General features: G+C 36.0%; 1 protein-coding gene across 3 annotated transcripts in view; it reads right to left on the bottom strand.

The window, feature by feature from the left end:
• LOC149792382 (unconventional myosin IC-like) overlaps positions 1–19266 on the bottom strand; it is a 128869-nt gene extending 109603 nt beyond the window's left edge. For 2 of the 3 annotated variants that reach the window (XR_016423295.1, XM_089969382.1), the window contains exons 1-7: positions 19065–19264; positions 10667–10732; positions 3447–3674; positions 2621–2735; positions 2045–2195; positions 1606–1699; positions 47–167 (exon numbers count right to left, since the gene is read on the bottom strand). Coding sequence is in view for 2 of the 3 variants with exons in the window: in XM_089969382.1 (XP_089825508.1) it covers positions 47–167; positions 1606–1699; positions 2045–2195; positions 2621–2735; positions 3447–3674; positions 10667–10732; positions 19065–19166 (877 nt within the window). In the remaining variant the exon portion in view is untranslated. Of the gene's footprint in view, positions 1–46; positions 168–1605; positions 1700–2044; positions 2196–2620; positions 2736–3446; positions 3675–10666; positions 10733–19064 lie in introns of all 3 variants that reach the window. The other variant, XM_089969383.1, reaches the window with a different exon arrangement.
• Positions 19267–20751: the final 1485 nt, after the last annotated feature.

Here is a 20751-nt window from a genome sequence, read left to right as displayed (position 1 = left end):
ATTTTCATTTTGACATTAAGAGCTTTTTCTTCTGTCCTAAACCTACCGTTAATGGCTGCTTTCTTGTCAACAAGGACGGACTCTCCAGCCACTTTAGGTGACTCTTTGAACTCGATTTCAGTTAGATGGATGATTGCAGCCAGCAGGGAATCTACAACGTGGGGCCTCTAAATTACAAAACAGATTGTCTGAATGTCCTTTTCACAATAATGAACAATTCTTGTACCGGCATTTGAGAGTGAGCGAGAGAATAAAGGATATATGAAATAACAAATACATCTGCAGTATGGCAAATCAAGTACAATCGCAATATGCAGCTGAAGGCTGTTTGTCTTTCCAAATAATACAACCATTCCACCGATAAGAATATTTAGTATATACCTTTAATTCTCTACCCCAAAAAAGAGCCAAACTTTTACAGATATTTCCATGAAATAGGAAGACGATAATATCGTTTTCTGATTCCGTAATTCCATATTACTCAAACGAGGCTGGAGAGCTATTTTATCCAGAAAGTTTCCTAATTACAACAAAAGCGCTCCAAGCCAAAACTAGAAGCAAACAAATTTATTGCAGCGGCGGTAAAACAAATACCTCACCAGAACATTACTATACCATTTACGGTAAAGTTGGTGAGTCTCTCCCCACCCACCATGAATGTGAAATTATGAACAAATGAATATTTCAAAATGTATAGGTATATAACAAACTATCATTAATACATTAATGCGATTATATTTCGTTGCCATGCCAACAACAATCCAATCATGACTGACAATGTTTCGCGTCTCGTAATGATCCTAATATTCTGAAGTGACCACTCGTTGAGATCTTGTAATCAAGAACGCGATATTTTGATTTATTATTATTATATTATTATTATTAATATACATATATATATATATATATATATATATATATATATATATATATATATATATATATATATATATATATATATATATATATATATATATATATATTTGTGTTTTTGTATGCAATCGTATGTCTTATTTTCAATACCTACTCTCGCGATAGACGGACTACAATATTGCAGACCAGAAAGGTATCTGCTCAGAATTTAATTATATCAATACATGGAAAAACGAACATTTTATCTAACGAATTATAATGTGACCATAGTCTTGTAAATAGTGCTCCATTATGTGCAAAGTACATTGCTGTGTGCGTGCAAGAGAGTGAGTAAATGAACGTATGTAGTGGGGGGGGGGGGCAGATGGGTAGAAAATAAAGCGTTACAATAAAACATTATATAATGTTGTGCCTATTTCCGTCCTCAAAATGTCTCATATCCTAACTTTGGACCTGTATTTGCACTGGTTATGTGATAGAAATTAACTGACAAATATTTAGCAATCATCATCTATTTCGTGCAATTTGTCTGCTTAAAAGACTAAAGGAACCAAAGAAACAATATTTTTTAAATCGACTTCCTCCTAACCCTCGATAATATTAACTCTTTGATAAATAAACTGTTGCATTCTCGTCTGTTCAACACAAGCGTTAAAATGTCCAATCTCCGTTAACAATCAGTTTATTCTTATTGCTTTCTGAACATTGTTCAATTCATCAAGCAATAATTACCGTTTTGATCTGTTGTAGAATTGTAGTCTGTTCCTTGTACATCTCTTTGTATCTCGCCTCCTCCTTCAGGCTAAAGGGGTCACTCTTCATAATTCTAGGGATATAATATATAAAATATTTTATTTTTGATACCATGCGAGTTTTGCATATATTAAGGTTTGAATGACACCGATTGTTCAATGTATTCAATAATTTATGGAATCGATATGGTCTGAATACAGCGTATTGTGCGTATAAACTCATGCATTTCGTCTATTTTATTTTATTTTCATCTAAAATCAATCAAGAGGTCAATGAATCAATCAAACAAGATGCGAATAAAAAACAAAATATTTAATTTCTGCCATAAAATGAAATATTTGAACTTGGCTCAAGAATCTGTATTTTTTGCCACCTAATATGTGCCCTGAGGCATTATACTTCTCCACGGGATGGTTACCTGTAAGAATCTATCGAATTCTCAAGAAACAATGCTTTCAGGGTTTTCTTGGGAGCACCATGAAGCAGCGAATAGAATGCATGGAAGTTTCCCTCGGTGGTTGACCGGTTAACAACTCTGGACTTTTCGAGCATGTAGTCTCTGACAATTACTAGAGGCAAAGATAGCAACAATACAGTATATACTTATAATAGTTATAGCTTTCGGATGTTGCATACCAAGAATTTAATAATGATTTAAAATGGTTTAAACTCATGTATTAGTTTTGGAAAGCAAGTCTCTGCTTAGCGATGTATGTCTTATAAGAGCGGCATTCTTAATCTCACAATATTGAGCGTTAACTTAAGCGGATTTATAATGAACTTATCCACCTACAGGAACGCTGCCGTTTCTACACACTTTCTTTTGAGAATCCCATTTTATTAAAAACTTCATTTCTCTTTATTGTAAATATAATGTGTATGATGTACTAATCTTGGCAGATATTTCCTGTCGGATCTCCCATAAGACATTCTATGCTGAGCAAACATTTTGTCACGAAAATGGACCCTACCGTCCATGATATGATTGGTTTACCTCCAGTAAGGTCCCAAGTTTCAGAGAAGCTGAGTTCTAGGTACTTGGCAAAGCGACTTGAATTGCGATTCATATGAGTCTTGGCATTTCCGAAAGCTTCCAACAACGGGTTCACCTGTTTATGAATAATTTGATGTTTTTAAGAAAACTGAAATTCTGATTAATAGTACACGTTACTCATTATCTGAGACTGTCAACAATTATTGACAGTTCACATTTCTATGTCAAAGGTTATATCGCTTGTTAACATTGGAATGACTTTCAACCGAGCCTTTCTTTTTGTTCTGGGTCAGTTCCATTCTCTGTTACTCCACAGTGAATTGCTGTTCTCCAAAATGAACATAGCGTGGTGTTCGTGCAAGTGACTTTCTTTGCAACTTTATTCGGGAAATTATCATATATGATGACCTCCCTTTTTTCGTGGTAAGAACATCAAAGCTATACATAATGGGATATATCTTTGTCATGCGCATGCCTGACCCATAAATTGCTTTTCGGCTAAAAGGTATTCATGAACGTAAAGTAACTTCCATTTAATCTCATAATAGTGTTGTTTGGATGGTACTATGGAGAAAAAAGCATGTCTAATTTATATTTGCATAATATCTTATGCACATTTTCCTCCATAAACACTGCATTTTTATGTATTGATACAAATACTGATTATACATTTTAAAAAAGAAAACTATGTTGTTTTTCTATCTAGGAGATGAATGAATAAATAGATATATCAGTCTATATCACTGTGCTTAAACATTCTGCGAAGAGATGATAGATAATGTGTCTAGCATGAAATGTGACAGAGTAAATCAAATAACATATATACCTTTATGATCTTTTCATGAAATTCCTTGTTGCCACTTTTACACATGTGAACGAAATGTTTCACCATGAATTTTGTGCTCTCGGTTTTTCCGGCCCCGGATTCTCCTGTAACGATGATAACCTGATTCCTTGCCGACTCGCGCATGCGTCGAAACGAACGTGCAGCTACTTGAAAGACATGAGGCGCTGGCATTTGGGAGAAGTTTTGCCAGTCATATAGCTTGTGATGCTGATAAAGAAAAAAACTGTCGATACTAATTCGTATAACTATGATTGAAATTTGTATAGACTCAATGAGAATATAAAAATACATCAATGGCAAAAACATCAACTGAACCAACATCAAGAAAAATACAAAATGCAGTTGTTAGTGCAGCACGTCGTCAATGTAGGTCATGTTCTTTAAAACTATCCGTTGAGTTCTACTTTCGGTCTTTTATGAAAGACAATGTCAAGACTGTTAGTGATCATGGAAATTTACTCGAACATGTATGCTTTTTATTTGTAAAATTTATGAATGCGAAAGTTTGTGATTTGATGAACTATCTATATCGTTAATTTTTGTGTCATGAATTCAATGCCTTGGGTGATTGCCATGCACTTATAATTTTGTGCAATTGAGTGATATTATATATATTTCCTTAGAATCGTATAATTTCCAGAATCTAATGGAAAGGGCTGATCACCGTAAAGCATTGGAGTGATGGTTAATTGGAACGATTTAACTTACGATATCCAAAGGAAACGGAATATGTTTTGGATGGGTTGGGGCTGGGTGTTATTTCGCATAGCAGTGCTAAATCTTTGGAACCATTTTTTCGTGTGAGAAATTCAAGTGAACCACATTACAACTCACGCCCAATATTGGATTTGTTGCGATAACATTGAGTAGAATCATGTTATACTGGACCATATCAAACAACACTATTTCATAATGTCCATGGATAAGACGGGGGAGTGGAAAGTTAGCATTTAAAGTGACCTTCAGTACAAGTCAGGCCACTTATGTTGGATTTTATTTTCCAATAACGTTGAGTCATAGGATTGCAGGAAGTTTAAAAGATTGGGTAATTATTAATGGTTATAATTTCCTTATCAATATCCAAAAAGTAAACCTGAGATAATTGAAGCATGTTTAATAAAAAACTCGTGATAAGTTGATTTATATCCATAACCAATCAAATTTTGCAATGTTATTCATTACCCACGTTATGATAAGATTCACGCACTTACTTTATAATAGGAATCATGGAAATATCCACATTATAATAAGTTCTATAACAATATCTGCTTGGTAACATGATTCATGATAATATCCACGTTATAATAGGATTCATGACTATGCCCACGTTATAACAGTATATATGACACTGCCCACGTTATAACAGTATATATGACAATGCCCACGTTATAACAGTATATATGACACTGCACACGCTATAACAGTATATATGACACTGCACACGTTATAACAGTATATATTACACTGCACGAGTTATAACAGTATATATGACACTGCACACGCTATAACAGTATATATGACACTGCACACGCTATATTATAATCCATAACCACACCCACGTTGTAATAGTATCATTTACCATACTAACGTTTTAGTATGTATCCATGACAATATACAAGTTTTCATAGAATCCATGACAATAACCATGTCAAAAATAGTATAAAAAAATGTCAAGTCAATAATACGTTACATGACCATGTACTCAATATATTAGTATCCATGACAATACAACACTATAATAGTATCCATGATAATATCGCACGACATAATTTGATAGGACCCATGACAATGTTGACGTTATAATAGAATCCATCTCCAAACCCACATTATAATAGGATTCATGACAACGTCCACATTACAATATAACCCATGACCATTTTCAGCAATATATAGGTAAAACCCGTTATACCTCGATTCGTTATAACGCGATTCAGCTTATAACACGATGGAAGCATGGCTCCCACTTCTACAATTTAAGGTGACCTCTCTTTCTAGCATCATAAATAAACGCTCTCGGAAAAGCCGATTTTTTGTGTCCCTTGCCGACTTTTAATCCCAGCACTGTGTTTAATGTTGCATTACTTACGAAATTTTCAAAAACATATTGCAGTGTTATATTTATTAACGAAGTATTTGTCAATACTTATGAAATCCGGCGAAAAACAAACGATATATGATCAAGAGGTTAGTTAAAACTGATGACGTCGAATATAATAAGATTCTTGTCCATACTACCTAATAAAAGGATCCAAGACCACGCACACGTTTTTAATATGACCCATGACCAAACACACCCTATAATATGATCCATGACCAAAAACACCTTATATAATCCATGACCAAACACACGTTATAATATGATTCATGACCACACACGCGTTGTAATAGGATCCATGACCACACACGCGTTGTAATATCATCAATGACCAAACACACCTTATAACAGGATCCATGACTATGTATACGTTATATTTGGATCCATGACAATGTCCAAGTTATAATATGATTCATAACCATACACACGTTGTAATAGGATCTATGACCACACACACGTTGTAATATGATCCATGACCACACACACGTTGTAATATGATCCATGACCACACACACGTTGTAATATGATCCATGACCACACACACGTTGTAGTATGATCCATGACCACACACACGTTGTAATATCATCAATGACCACACACACGTTGTAATACGATCCATGACCACACACACGTTGTAATATCATCAATGACCACACACACGTTGTAATACGATCCATGACCACACACACGTTGTAATATCATCAATGACCACACACACGTTGTAATACGATCCATGACCAAACACACGTTATAATACGATCAATGACCAAACACACCTTATAATAAGATCCATGACTATGTACACGTTATATTTGGATCCATGACAATGTCCAAGTTATAATATGATCCATGACCACACACACATTGTAATATGATCCATGACCACACACACGTTGTAATATGATCCATGACCACACACACGTTGTAATGTGATCCATAACCATACACACGTTGTAATATGATCCATGACCACACACAGGTTATAATACGATCCATGACCAAACACACGTTATAATACGATCCATGACCACACAAACGTTGTAATATGATCCATGACCATACACACGTTGTAATAGGATCCATGACCAAACACACGTTGTAATAGGATCCATGACCATACACACGTTGTAATATGATCCATGACCACACACACGTTGTAATATGATCCATGACCACACACACGTTGTAATATGATCCATGACCACACACACGTTGTAATATGATCCATGACCACACACACTTTGTAATATGATCCATGACCAAACACACGTTGTAATAGGATCCATGACCAAACACACGTTGTAATAGGATCCATGACCAAACACACGTTGTAATATGATCCATAACCATACACACGTTGTAATAGGATCCATGACCACACACACGTTGTAATATGATCCATGACCAAACACACGTTGTAATAGGATCCATGACCACACACACGTTGTGATATAATCAATGACCAAACACACCTTATAATAAGATCCATGACTATGTACACGTTATAATGGATCCATGGCAATGTCCAAGTTATAATATGATCCATGACCAAACACACGTTGCAATATGATCCATGAGCAAACATACATTGTAACATGATCCATGACCAAACACAAGTAATGATAGGATCCTTGTCTATGTACACGTTATAATAGGATTCATGACCAAACACACGTTCAATATGATCCATTTGTTGTTGAGTTTAATTATAGTAGCGTTCGCACAATTGTGCATGTGCCACTTTTTTCTGACTGCACCGCAGCCTGATAGTTGTACCTGGGGAAGGGGATGGTGCCACCTCCCCCAGGCCTTTATGGATTCAAGGAACCCTGACAGTTTGGCCTCAATCTGTTGGTCCATAAAGGTCCCTACAGTTGAATGGTTGGCTGTCATTAGTGGGAAGGAGAGCTCAGGAACGGTCCTGCTTGCTTTACATCGCTGGTTTCTTGTTGCATTTGCCTGGTGTTTTTTTTTTTTTTTGTTTTTTTCCAGATTTTTTTTTTCTTCTTCAAAATGTTCTAAGAGGAGGGGGATGTTCTATGCTGTTTATAGAGGTTCTTAGTAGATATCATGTATGAAGAGAGATTTTCAAGGTTATTATGGGATTACTAGTTGAGGTGTTTAGGGTGTGGTTCCTACGTTATGTTATTTAAATTTTTTAGATATTACCTCTTTAAGTTATTTATTAATTGATGTTTTTAGAGATTAAATGTTATTTATACTTTATTTAGCAAGAGACCGGAGTCCTAGCCGATTACACGGTTCGTTAAGGACATCTAGGAGAGGAATCCTAGCTGATTACTTGGTTCGTTAAGGACATCTAGGACATCCGATTTTGCGGTTTCCTTAGTTTTTTATAGGTGCTTCGTAAGTGAATTATTTATTAATACTTTTATAAAATTGAATGATATGTTATGGTTTTTTATGTGGTGGCTTCTAAATTTATTTAGCTAGTTATTGGGTCTTTTGGTTTTGTGAGGATAGTAATTATATTTTGTTCCTAAGTCCTGCTGAGTCTATGAATTGATTTATATTTTTATATGCTGATTGTTTATTTTTATTAGAGTCCATAAGTAACTCTGGGTATGTGTGTGGTGATCCAATCTCTTTTTGGTTTTTGATAAATATTTTCCGAGCGGGTCGATATTTTGGGCATATATTGAATACGTGGTGTAGATCTTCGGTGGTGTAGCAGTTAAAACAGTTAATGGTTGCTGGTTTGGGTCCTATAAACCTTCCAAAACTGCTTGCTAGTTTAGTTTTTCCACTTATTATCCTGTTTATGGTTTTCTGTTCTAAATAGTTACCCTTAGGTAGCTGTATGTTCCTATCTACGTTTTTGGGGGTTTCATGGTGCTTTTTACCTTTTGTGGAGGAGTTCCAAAAATCTTGACATGTTTGATCTATATATGTTTGTGCGAAGCTTATTGCTTCTGTAGAGCTATAGTTAAGCTTGATAGAGTTTTGATCTCCTAGTTTGGTTTTTGCAACTTTGTCTGCTGTTTCGTTGCCAGAGATTCCAATGTGCGACGGTATCCACATGAGCTCGACTAAATGATGTGCTGTGGTGATATCGTCGATTAATTGGCATGCTCTGTCGAGGAATTGTTCCCTAGAGTGTGTATTGCGATTTTGGATCGATTTGATAACGCTTAGGGAATCGTTTATAATGACTGCTTTAGGTATTTGGTTGTCTATGATCCATGACATGTATATGATCCATGATCAAACACACGTCATGATATAATCAATGACCAAACACACGTTATAATACGATCCATGATCAAACACACGTTATAATACGATCCATGACCAAACACACGTCATGATATAATCAATGACCAAACACACGTTATAATACGATCCATGACCAAACACACGTTATAATATGATCCATGACCAAACACACGTTATAATACGATTCATGACAATATCAACGTTATAGTATTGTTCTACGTCATAATAACATCCATGAGCATTCTCAAGTTATAATTAGATCCATAACCGTGATCATGCTATAACTGCATCCATGACACGTTATAATATCATCTAGGAAGCATTTTATAATATAATCTGCACATATAACTGTAATTAGATTAATAAGATCGTTCACGTGATACTAGGTTGATGAAACACGTTATAATAAAATCAATGATTAGACCCATGTTATCATGCAACCGTTGCCCATAGCCATAATATAATACGATCCATTACCCACGTTATCATGCAAACGATGCCCATAGCCATAATATAATACGATCCATTACCCATGTTATCATGCAAACGATGCCCATAGCCGTAATATAATACGATCCATTACCCATGTTATCATGCTACCGTTGCCCATAGCCGTAATATAATACGATCCATTACCCATGTTATCATGCAAACGATGCCCATAGCCGTAATATAATACGATCCATTACCCATGTTATCATGCAAACGATGCCCATAGCCATAATATAATACGATCCATTACCCACTTTATCATGCAAACGATGCCCATAGCCGTAATATAATACGATCCATTACCCACGTTATCATGCAACCGTTGCCCATAGCCGTAATATAATACGATCCATTACCCATGTTATCATGCAAACGATGCCCATAGCCGTAATATAATACGATCCATTACCCACGTTATCATGCAAACGATGCCCATAGCCGTAATATAATACGATCCATTACCCACGTTATCATGGAAACGATGCCCATAGCCGTAATATAAAACGATCCATTACCCATGTCATCTTGCAAACGATGCCCATAGCCGTAATATAAAACGATCCATTACCCACGTTATCATGCAAACGATGCCCATAGCCATAATATAAAACGATCCATTACCCACGTTATCATGCAAACGATGCCCATAGCCATAATATTAAACGATCCATTACCCATGTCATCTTGCAAACGATGCCCATAGCCGTAATATAATACAATCCATTACCCACGTTATCATGCAAACGATGCCCATAGCCATAATATAAAAGGATCTATTACCCATGTCATTCCTGAATGCACCACCATACCAAAGATGTAATATGATTACTGTCTCATATTTTGATATCATATTTGACTATATCCACTAGCATTCAAAATCGCTACCATATAAAAAGTTCTATGATCATGATGGTCACGTTCTAATATGATCCGTCTTAACTGTACATCATCATAAAATCTATAGCAGGCGTTACAATAGGGACATCAATGTTCTGAAGTGTGCTAAAAGAGGGACCATTGTAGCAAGTGTATTGTAACCGGGGTGAATTATTACCTATGATAATTACTTTAATGTAATCATTATCAGTTATGCAAAAAGTTGCTCACCTCGTGAAACTTAGGGACTATTTACCTCCCCTGATCCAATAAATTTACATGGCATAATTTTAACAAAAATCGTCAGTGAAGCTATTTAATATTGAAGCAAATTTCATTTTATTCTTCCACTTTCATTGTTATTTCTAAGCGTTTTCCGGGTTATTTTCCTCTATGGCATTTTTGTAGACTGGTAATAAGACAAATCAATGTTCATCTTTGCGTATTCGCCTAAATATATAATATCTTTAATAAACCATTGGTCATGAATGCTACTTACATTTTCTCCGAATATCGGCAGTTCCCTGCATGGGTTCATAGCAATGAGTATGTCTCCACAATTTGTCTACGAAGAGAACAACATGACAATATTACACGTTTAGTTTCGTTTGTCTTTATTCTATTTTTATTATATATTGTATTATATATTGTATTATATATTGTATGTATTGTCATTTTTGAGGCACTCAGAATCATTCTACTTAATACGATAGTCTATAGCCTCTGATTACACCATGCATTTATATAATTAGCGGGTAGAAATAATATACAAAACAGCTTTCCTTAATCTAATAACTATTTTTTTGATCAGTAAAAGCGTGGATTATCGGTTCTGGAACTAATTTGGATGCATTAGGGTATTTAGAACTATTAAGTGGACACTACTGTACAATTCATGCGTAGATGCGCATCATATAGTTTAACGTAATTTTTTTCTGCGCAATATATTTGGCGGTCTGTATAACTAGTCGAGGAAGAACCCTGGAAATCCTCTCGAAGAACCCACTCAAATGAAGCTATTACCAACTTTTCTCACTCGAACCCAGGCGGACAGATTAAGACGACAGTGATCGATTATGGTGAACGCTTTATACCAGAGGATCACTTCCAACCCCAATTCTTATTTATTGAAGAGTTTGTTAAAAATAAGAGAGAGATAACGAGCGTTTCGTCAATGTAAAAGCGGATTTGTCTGATATGGAAAAGTTCAAGTTAATAGAAAACGGTGCTTCGTGTGCAAAATATTCTGTGTGTAGTCGTGGTTATTTCGGTTCGCTTTTGAATTTTAGCTAAATACGTTGAAACATTAAAAAACCAAGCTATATGTTATGACTCAAGCATTCAATCATAATTATTCGCCCTACATTTTTCAAACGCATTGTAATAATTAGACGAAAGAAAATCAATTAAACTAAATGTTGCTGCAATATTCTTCCAACCAATTTCTTTCATGGTAATGGATTTTGTTGAAAATATGGAGCGCCACATAGCAAAACGATTGACATGCAAGGAAACTGTCTGATACAAATGATAAAATTAGTACCCCTGATTACATTTTAGATGAAATTAGAAAAGAGAAAAAAGAAAGAAAGAAAACAAGCACAGATTGAAAATCACATGAAGGAAATAACTTTATTTGATTTTGAAAATAAAAATACCCTTACTGGATAGGACATTGTGCATGCATTGGTCAAAGTTATGTTTAAAACCACTGTAACTCTTTAGACAAGTGAGAGGGTTCTACCCGTCATTTTAGTATTGAACATTATTGTGTGTCACTCAAATCAATTGATAATAATGCTAGCATATAGTTTAATATGAGTTACAAACTGTGCATTTATGTAAATGATGAGTCGAAGCATAAGAAGAAGCGGAAAAGTATTTCTTTAAAAAGAGATGTTTCAGCAAAAGAAAAACAAAACCTATACATAAAGTACAAATGTCAATAAAAACGTTTCCACTCCTGACATTTACGGTTGTACAGGGTTGAACATGCATTGATACACTCCACAGCTGCCGATAGCCAAGAAGACACGAGTTACCGAATTAGCTCATTGATCGAAAGCGAGACTTAGATCACGTGCCTTCTGTACGGGCACCATTAAGAGTGATAGGAGATAACCGTTGAACACGAATAGTCCTAAATTATGATACAACTTGTACAACTGAACCAAATTTTACGTAAAAGGTTTGAAGGTAAATGCTTTCTTACTGCTTATACGGTATGCCCTTTGTCCCATTCCCGAGGAAAACAATTCGAGCACATGTGTTAGTCATTATCAACACTAGATTTTATAAAAGTCAGTTACCTATACGCCATTTGTGGGTTGATAAATAAATTGAGTCATGACTATCATCTGTAACTTACATCACATATTGGGCATATTAGTAGGACGAATACGGGAATACCGTTCAAGAAACAATTGATTGTCCTTGCTACTAGGCATTTTGTTGTCTATTAATTATATAAGAAGGAAAAAGAAAAACGTCAGAATAAAATAAATGATATGCGATAATTTGGTGTATGGTTTGCTTTACTTTAAAACTTATTCCAATCCTGTTTTTACTGTATTTTATCAGAGTTATTCAATGTACTGCTCTAGAATCCACGTCCCGTGTAACGCAGTTGTGTTAGAGCAATGTAAGGCAAATAAGACCATATTATGCTTCCGTTATCATGCGCAGAATAATCATGTTATCTCTTTATATGTTGATGTCCACCCCATCTATCTCTTTCTGTTGGCTTAATTTGTAACGCTAATCTGCAGTTGTCATCGCTAAGCTGCCGTTGCCAATGTTAACCGGCTGTTGTCCATGTCAAGCTACTGTTTCCCTTGTCAGTTTGCATTGTTGCTTTTCTTTGTTTGAGGGAAGGTTGCTTCTAAGCTGCAACATAATATCTTGCATTCTTTCGTTAGGCAAATAATACGTTTAAGATACGAAGTAAGACAAAACAATTGTTTCAACAAAAAAAAAAAATTAATTTCTTGAAGCAAAGATGGGAACGTCAAAAATGAAATGTTATTTCACTGATCCAAATGTAAGCATCGCTCTACCTAAAATGATAGGCTTAGTTTTCTGTCATGTTTTACGTCATAGCAACAAGAGTGAGTAATTTGGTGCCGATGCAATTGGAGCAAAGTGATTCCCACGTAGGGTTTATTGAGGTAGTCGACCCAGATTAAATGACTGTCATACAAAGTTCTCATATACAATTTAAAAGCGAATTATAGTATAGGTTGTATATACGAAATGAATATCCTTAAGTGAAAAGAAAATGCCACTCACCACTAAATAAATAAATAAATAAATAAATTAAAAAAAAAAAAAACATCTGCAACGATACTTTGATTTTCCGGTTCCTGGGAGAAACCTTCTGTATGTCTATAAACACATTAAGAAAAAACGAATCAATATAAAATAACAAATGGACAAAGTGTAACAAATGGATGATGATTTAAGCTAATCAGTCCCAAAAGATGAAAGCGAGCTAGGATTTGTCACCATGTTGTGTGCATGCAATGATTTCATGTAGTAGTTTCTAATCCTTGTTCTTGACACGGTGTCAGCAGGCAAATTAAACTGGATTGTACAAAATTATCTTTTTTAATTCTTAGCTTCACGTATTCAGAAATAAGTAATATACTTCCTACTTTACGCACGAATTTGAGATAGGCATATATTTGTGATGTGCATTCGTTTAAGATATGCATACATTTGAGAGAAAAAATTGGATAACTTTGCACTCTGGCAAAAATTTCACTGAATGCAAACTCTTATTGGGAGTCTTAATACATAAAGTCTTGTATATGCATTTAATAAAAGCACGAAGTACGCAATGCAAGCGATTAGTACAGTGCCTTGGCACCATCTGGTTGGATGAAACTGGGGATCCATTCGCTATGCATAGATGTTATTCAGTCGCGGTTGACATTTCACCAGCGAATTTACAAATGATGTTATTTGTTTATAGTTGTGTTTGTTTTATTTCTTGACTAGATAAAATAGAATTGATAGTTTGAGTCATTAAAAATAGGGACATCAAATTTCGACATTGGGCCCAGAGAAGAAATTGTTTTTAAGCATTCCATCTTCGAACGAAGATATTGTCATTCTTCTTCCATTCGTAGAAATTAATAAATAATTATAGACTTTTAACGTGCGGATAGTTCTATATAATTCTTGCTGAATTCCACGCCTGAATATTGAGGCGATTAAATAACAAAGATCAATTTACTTTCTTCGTTGATTATATAGAACTATGCTACCTGAAGAGTAACCTCTCAGTATAATTTATTAATCAGTGGAATTATGCAACTTTAAATTATAGTTCTAGGTAAATAATGTATGAAAAATTAAAATAATAAAAATGTTCAGTTTAGTATATAAGCCCTTTATCTTAATGAGACTATGCTAGGATTAGGCGACTTTCTAATACATAACGTCTGCAAACGATACCACAGTAGTGTCATTATGCCATTTTGCCATCTTGGGCATTTTTTTAAATGTACATAACAATTCAATCTCTCACGTTTTGTGCCCGTTGTGGCAAGCAAGCCAGACACGTGAACATTGTTTTACTGAACTTGCATTGTCTGCAAATCGGCCATTCGGTTTTCCATTTTGAGTCAACTCTGTTTAAAATTCGACTATGTGTATTATCTGATATTCGATAGCCACCAAATACAGTTTACTACAGCGTTGGAACGGTTCTGGACTGGATAAACGATGACGATTCTGTACCGCTCCGGTGCCCCCATTGGTCGGAGCGTCCACCTCGGATTTGGGACGTCGCGGTTTTGACTTATAAAAATGGTTATTAAAGCTGCCTTGTTAGGCGTTCAGCACTAAGATGTAAGTGTTATGCCTCGTAGGCCTTGTGTCCGAATAATATTTCTTGATAAGACATCATGCTACATGTAAGCGACAAGAGCTAGACATCACTATGAACTGCCACAAGTAGGTATGGTAGTGATATGTTTGAAAAATTGTTAAAGCTACGTTACAAATCCAAATCACACACAAGCACATTTGATTCTGTAGTCAGTGAAAGAAATAACACAGACATCTACTATGTTAATGTTTGTTATACAACGTTACAATCAGGATCAACTGCACCTCCTCAAATTGCATCCTTTGATTTTTTTACGGGTTAATTTTATTACGTTTGGCACGAAACAATACGAAGATTTCCATAAAATCCAAACATGTGACCAATTGAATATGCTTCAGAATCCGTTTTGTCAGATGTCTCATTGTAAAACATCATAGTCTGACAAGCCATTCTGGCTTAAGCATCATTATATCTGGGTTGTCCAACAGTCGTTTCGGCTCCCTTAACTTTGTCTGGCTTTTCCAACAGTCGTTTTGGCTCCCTGAACTTTGTCAAGAACTGGTTTAGTTTCCTTTCTGTCGATGGAATAACGTGTGATGCCATTGCTGACAAATCCCACAGAGTTACTTGTCGGACAATCAGTACCGCCTGTATCCTGTACCAGTTTTTCAGCAATGTCCACGAATGCCTCACATGGAAGAGAATACATGCACGTGTCCGGTACTTGTGATTATATTTGTAAGTGATTGTGGTCCTTAGCAGGGTATGATTAATGCTGAAAGTTTCTTTTGTTTTGATCCAACAACACATGCGATCGAATGCATGATCAGATATGTTGTTGTTGTTGTAGACTTTAACGCCATTTTTCAGCACACGATAGGCTATACATGGCGGACAGTATTAATGGTGGAGGAAGAACCCGGGAAATCCCCAGAAAGAACCACTGACCCACGAGAAGCTACTAGCAAGCTTTCTCACATACCCACATTGGCCGAATCCGAGACTCGAACCTACGCAGACAGAGGTGAGATGGCAGTGATCCGTAACGGAGAGCGCTTTAGACCACTCGGCCACTCGGGGCCCCGATCAGATATGTCTTTAAATTGTTTGATTTGAGCCACTGTGTTGGTGAGGAAGTGGAGCTTTACAAACTATTATCTAGGCCACAGCCTTTATGCTCTATCACGTTTGCACACGCGCCACATATGACGTGTAACCCGTCAATTATTAGCATTAATAGTCCACAGAAGTGATGTGGTCCAAGTAAGAGTAATATATTAACCAGTGTAAATTGCCAATGATAATTACGTCTTCAGCCGTAAACAAAATCTCTTTTGCTAAATTTACAATCACTGAATCTCACAAAAAGTTGTCCACCGGCTTGTTTAATGATTTTAATAATCGCTGCCGGCAGAGCGTCTGTTGATTGTAGAATAATTGGAACCTATGGTTCAACGGTTGATGGTGCCGAGCTACTAATCGCCGTAATTTATCTTGAAGAGATTGAGGCGCTTGTAATCCCAGATTTTTCATCGGATCCACCGCTTATTTTTATTGTTATCAACGAATCGCATTGCAGTTTATTTAGCAATTGATGCAGCGTCCTTTAAAAGGTTGTTAACATCTTTTGTGCTCCTGTAAACAATCCACGAAAAACATCAGCAAGACCAAGTCGCTCACGTTAAAAACACGCACGTGTTTTACACGTCCGTATACGACTGTTTTTGTATTCACGTATCTGGCCGATCTCTAATGTACAGTTGTGTCGTTAATGTTTTATCTCAGATATCTATAAGTTGTCCATCTTCATCTACAAGTGTTAAACGATTACGTGAAAGGCGAGTATTATGACATGGAAGATAAACAGGTGTTGTTGGTCTCACAGTGTATAACCCGAACAACTACGACTGTCGTTTCATACCTGCTTTTGTAATTACGACTAACATCGTCACACGTTGAATTGGTATGCATGACTGATATAATTTTCACAACAAAAATCACGATATGAAATGACATGCATAAAACAAACTTGTATTACCTGAAATGTCGTCAAGCCAACCTAGCTGATTTTATTGCCAACAGGGCATATATCTGAGATTTGATTGAGATGACTAAACTGAGTATCACGACACGTTCAGAATTTTTTAAGTTTTTGCTGGTTCTTAAAATGAGCTTCTTCGTCTGATTTATTTATTAACAAATTCGAGGTCATGCCAGCTGAAGGGAAGTTCATTAATGTGTAAGATGGTAAAAGTGTCTGCTAAAATCTGAACTTTTTTTTTTTTGCGAGCAAACCACAAAAAGATTGAGATCGGATATTTTGACCAATGATAATAAATTCGCAGTGACGCTAGTGCGATCTCAGGTGTGATTGATTCACCAGGTGTAACAAGAGCTGATGAGATAATGATTATCGCGAATATGGTAATACGGTTGATCATCTGCTAATGGCGCAGTCGGTTACAATCGATCCCACTTCAGCTATCGTTAACAGTTGTATTTTTTGCTGAATCAGCAGGGTCAGTCATCAGTGCACGAGTTTGGACATATATCACCAAGTTGGGATGGTATAGGTGTTGCCTCATAGCGAAGTCAGTGTCGGTAAAAGCCGAGCTTTTCATACCTGTTGCTTATGAAAGCATCTGTGAGTTTTCTTTTTCGTTATGCCACTGAATAATACTGCCTTTAATATAACCAGAACTTCATTTTTTGAACGATGTCGCATAAAATCACGTACTTGAAATCAAACTCGAGTTAGAACACGTAACTGACAAGCAGTGATGACTGCAACTTGTATTTGATGTGGAGAAAAAAAAATACTTTGGTAAAACAATCGGCTGTGATATATCTGCTGCTGTAACAAAGTCACCAAAAGTACTTGTTGTAACTATCCGGTTGTAACCCCATAGAGAGATGCATGTACTGTGGGCTTGGTACACGGCTTGATATATGACTCGATTCTCACAACCAATGCCAGTTTACGCACTAATAAATTGTGTTGATGCTGTGTATTACAGACATGGCCTTGCTTGTATGGCATCCAATGATATCCGTACACGTCAACGTGCTGAAGCAGATTATCATTCATGGCTTGGTATTGGAGAACTGATCGCAAGATTTATCATCAAATGAGTTATGAAGGTCTAGATTGTACTAGGAGGCAAATATTCTCATTAAACTTAAATTGTACTCATAAGAAACAAGCAATAGTTGACAAAACCCTAATTTTCGTCAAAAGTATACTACAGTCCGGGCTGGTATTGGAAAGGCGAAACTGCCGTGGAAAGGTCATTAAGCGTGCGAAAAGTCACTCAAGGGGTTGCTAGAGCATAGTTGGCCAAACAAGTCATGTGGAAAGTTTTCCTAACAGCGCGAAAAATAATTTTAACACCAAATGAGGTTTATATACTGATCTCTTATTGCTGCCACATCCTCGTTACCCGATCAACGAGGTCGATTGCGCAGCTACAAGTACGCACTAACCATAACTAAAGTTGATAGAATATACGAAAAGGACAAGCCGTTGACGTCGAAGGATTCTAGAAGTGTCGTAGATACACGCAAACGCCTTTATGCGAGTTCACCACAATCATGGCTAAGACTGTTAGAAGTGAACTCTGGTAAAGTATTTATCTGATCTGTTGCTACATTGTTAGTGAAACACCGTGTGCGAGTCCGTGTTGGATAGGTTAATGTGAATCGTGACCTAGCTATTTTTGAACAATTTATTCGCTTATTTACAGAAAGGTTAATAGCAGGTCAGTACCCATAAGAATTATTAATGATTGCAGAGAAATCTCGGAACCTAAGTGCTAGAATTTCGAGAGATCTTACGAATGATTAGCACATTTCCAATTAGTTGCAGTAGCACTGAATAAAAAAAAATTACACCACGATTTGATTAAAACCAGCTAGTCCGATTCTACAAACGCCTGTTACATTTATTCAGAAAAAGGTTTCTCAGCCGTAGCCGTAACCATTGAAACCACTCGAAAATAAGTTGATGGCAACTCTGGTGGATGTGTATGTGTGTAAGTGTGTGTGAAAGAGAAAATGTTCTTACATATATGATATCTTTCTCGTATCTTGTCTTCAGAGCTTTCAAGATAATTGAGTCGTCTATTTGTTCCAGCTGGGACAAATCGTCTTCATTTTCTGTCTTCATTTCTCTACTTCCCGTTCTATCTTAGGTCTGGCACTGTGATATGTGTATCAGATAGATCAAACACCTCTATTACGTCTATGTGCATAAGAATGTTTAACATGCATATGCATGTCTTTTCCGTAACTCAAGCTGATAGCTACATTTCTCCGTTGAGAGAATTAACAAACACGGGCTTCCTCTCTGCATTTGCGCTAGTAAGGTTATATAACGCACATCCGATCTAGCGACCAAAATATCTGTGCTCAAAACCACATAACGTGTATAACAATAACATTTGCACAGCACCAGATAGGCGGAGGTTAGTGTGTCTCAGATGTTAAGCTCTCTGTTTACAAAAATATAAAATTCCTTAGTTTAGATAAGTAGGACAGGTACATATTACTCGGTACAGTGACCATTGACCTGATTATTACACAGAATGATATAATGTGATTTATCTCATATCAAACATTTGTCGGTCAGTAAGTGAGGTCATGATTAAAACACAAATAGTAGTTACTACAACTCGTCGTATTCCAAAATATAATAGTTTGGTGGTAACGTTGTAATAGGTAAACATAATTTGAAACAGTCCGATGACTCAATACACATAGTATGAGCCATAACTTTGTACCCTATAAAATTGCCTTTGATAATCGAGACTAAGTACACATGGTAATTGTACCATCCCGAGATAGATCATTGATTATTGATAAATGTATGGTCGGCTATATGGAACAACACCTTTGCAGTGTATCGACGTCATCGCATATATGTGGGCGCCATTTATAAACTGAACAAGTATGACGCAGTAAAACAAATGGTCAAATATGGACAGCCTTTTAACAGTAAACTGTATGAAATCTTCAAAACATATAATATATTGGCTTTGCAGGGGGCCTTAGGATTATGTCATCACCTCTTTGACCTGAAGGTTTTATGTCAGTGGAGTCTGCTACACAATTGGCATACATGCAACCAAATCAATCATGTATATCAAGCAAATATCTTTTTCTTGTAATGCATGCTATATACGACGATAGGGAACACTGTATGACTAAAGAAGTTTGTGCAATTGATGCAAATCAGTTTGTATTAAATATAATATTCTGGTGTGAGTAACGTTAGATAAATTATGATAGATATGTATTCTTTCGCACTTTTCATTTAATTATCCTGCAATAAATGTCTATTTTGTACACTTTCTTGCCTTGAAATTCTTTATTATGTTTATGTACACAGGTTCTCTTTCATTCTATTTTGTACAAGTAGCAAGAATATAATCAAACAAGAGCAGCTTAAATAAGTCAGCATACACCTATTTATAACTTACTATTTGCTTTCATTTCATTCTGATTGGTTTTATTCAACTGTTCGTTTACAAATTGTATATATGGTCCAACTTTTCTGATTGATATCCATATTAGTCACATATTGCCCATTCCATTCGTTTAGGTCCACACTGATAACTTTAAAGTCATCAAAGACATAAGAGAAACACCTGCAAAAGCAGGTTAAATATTTTCTTTCCTCGCAGCCATTCAACCGTTGTTAATAGCTGCAGCTCCTATGGCTGCTAATTATGTGGGCTGCGTTTGGGGCCATC

This window comes from Sinohyriopsis cumingii, chromosome 9 (assembly GCF_028554795.1).
Source record: "Sinohyriopsis cumingii isolate HCF-2022 chromosome 9, ASM2855479v2, whole genome shotgun sequence".
Taxonomy (NCBI): Eukaryota; Metazoa; Mollusca; class Bivalvia; order Unionida; family Unionidae; genus Sinohyriopsis; species Sinohyriopsis cumingii.
This window is presented reverse-complemented; position numbering and strand designations above follow the sequence as displayed.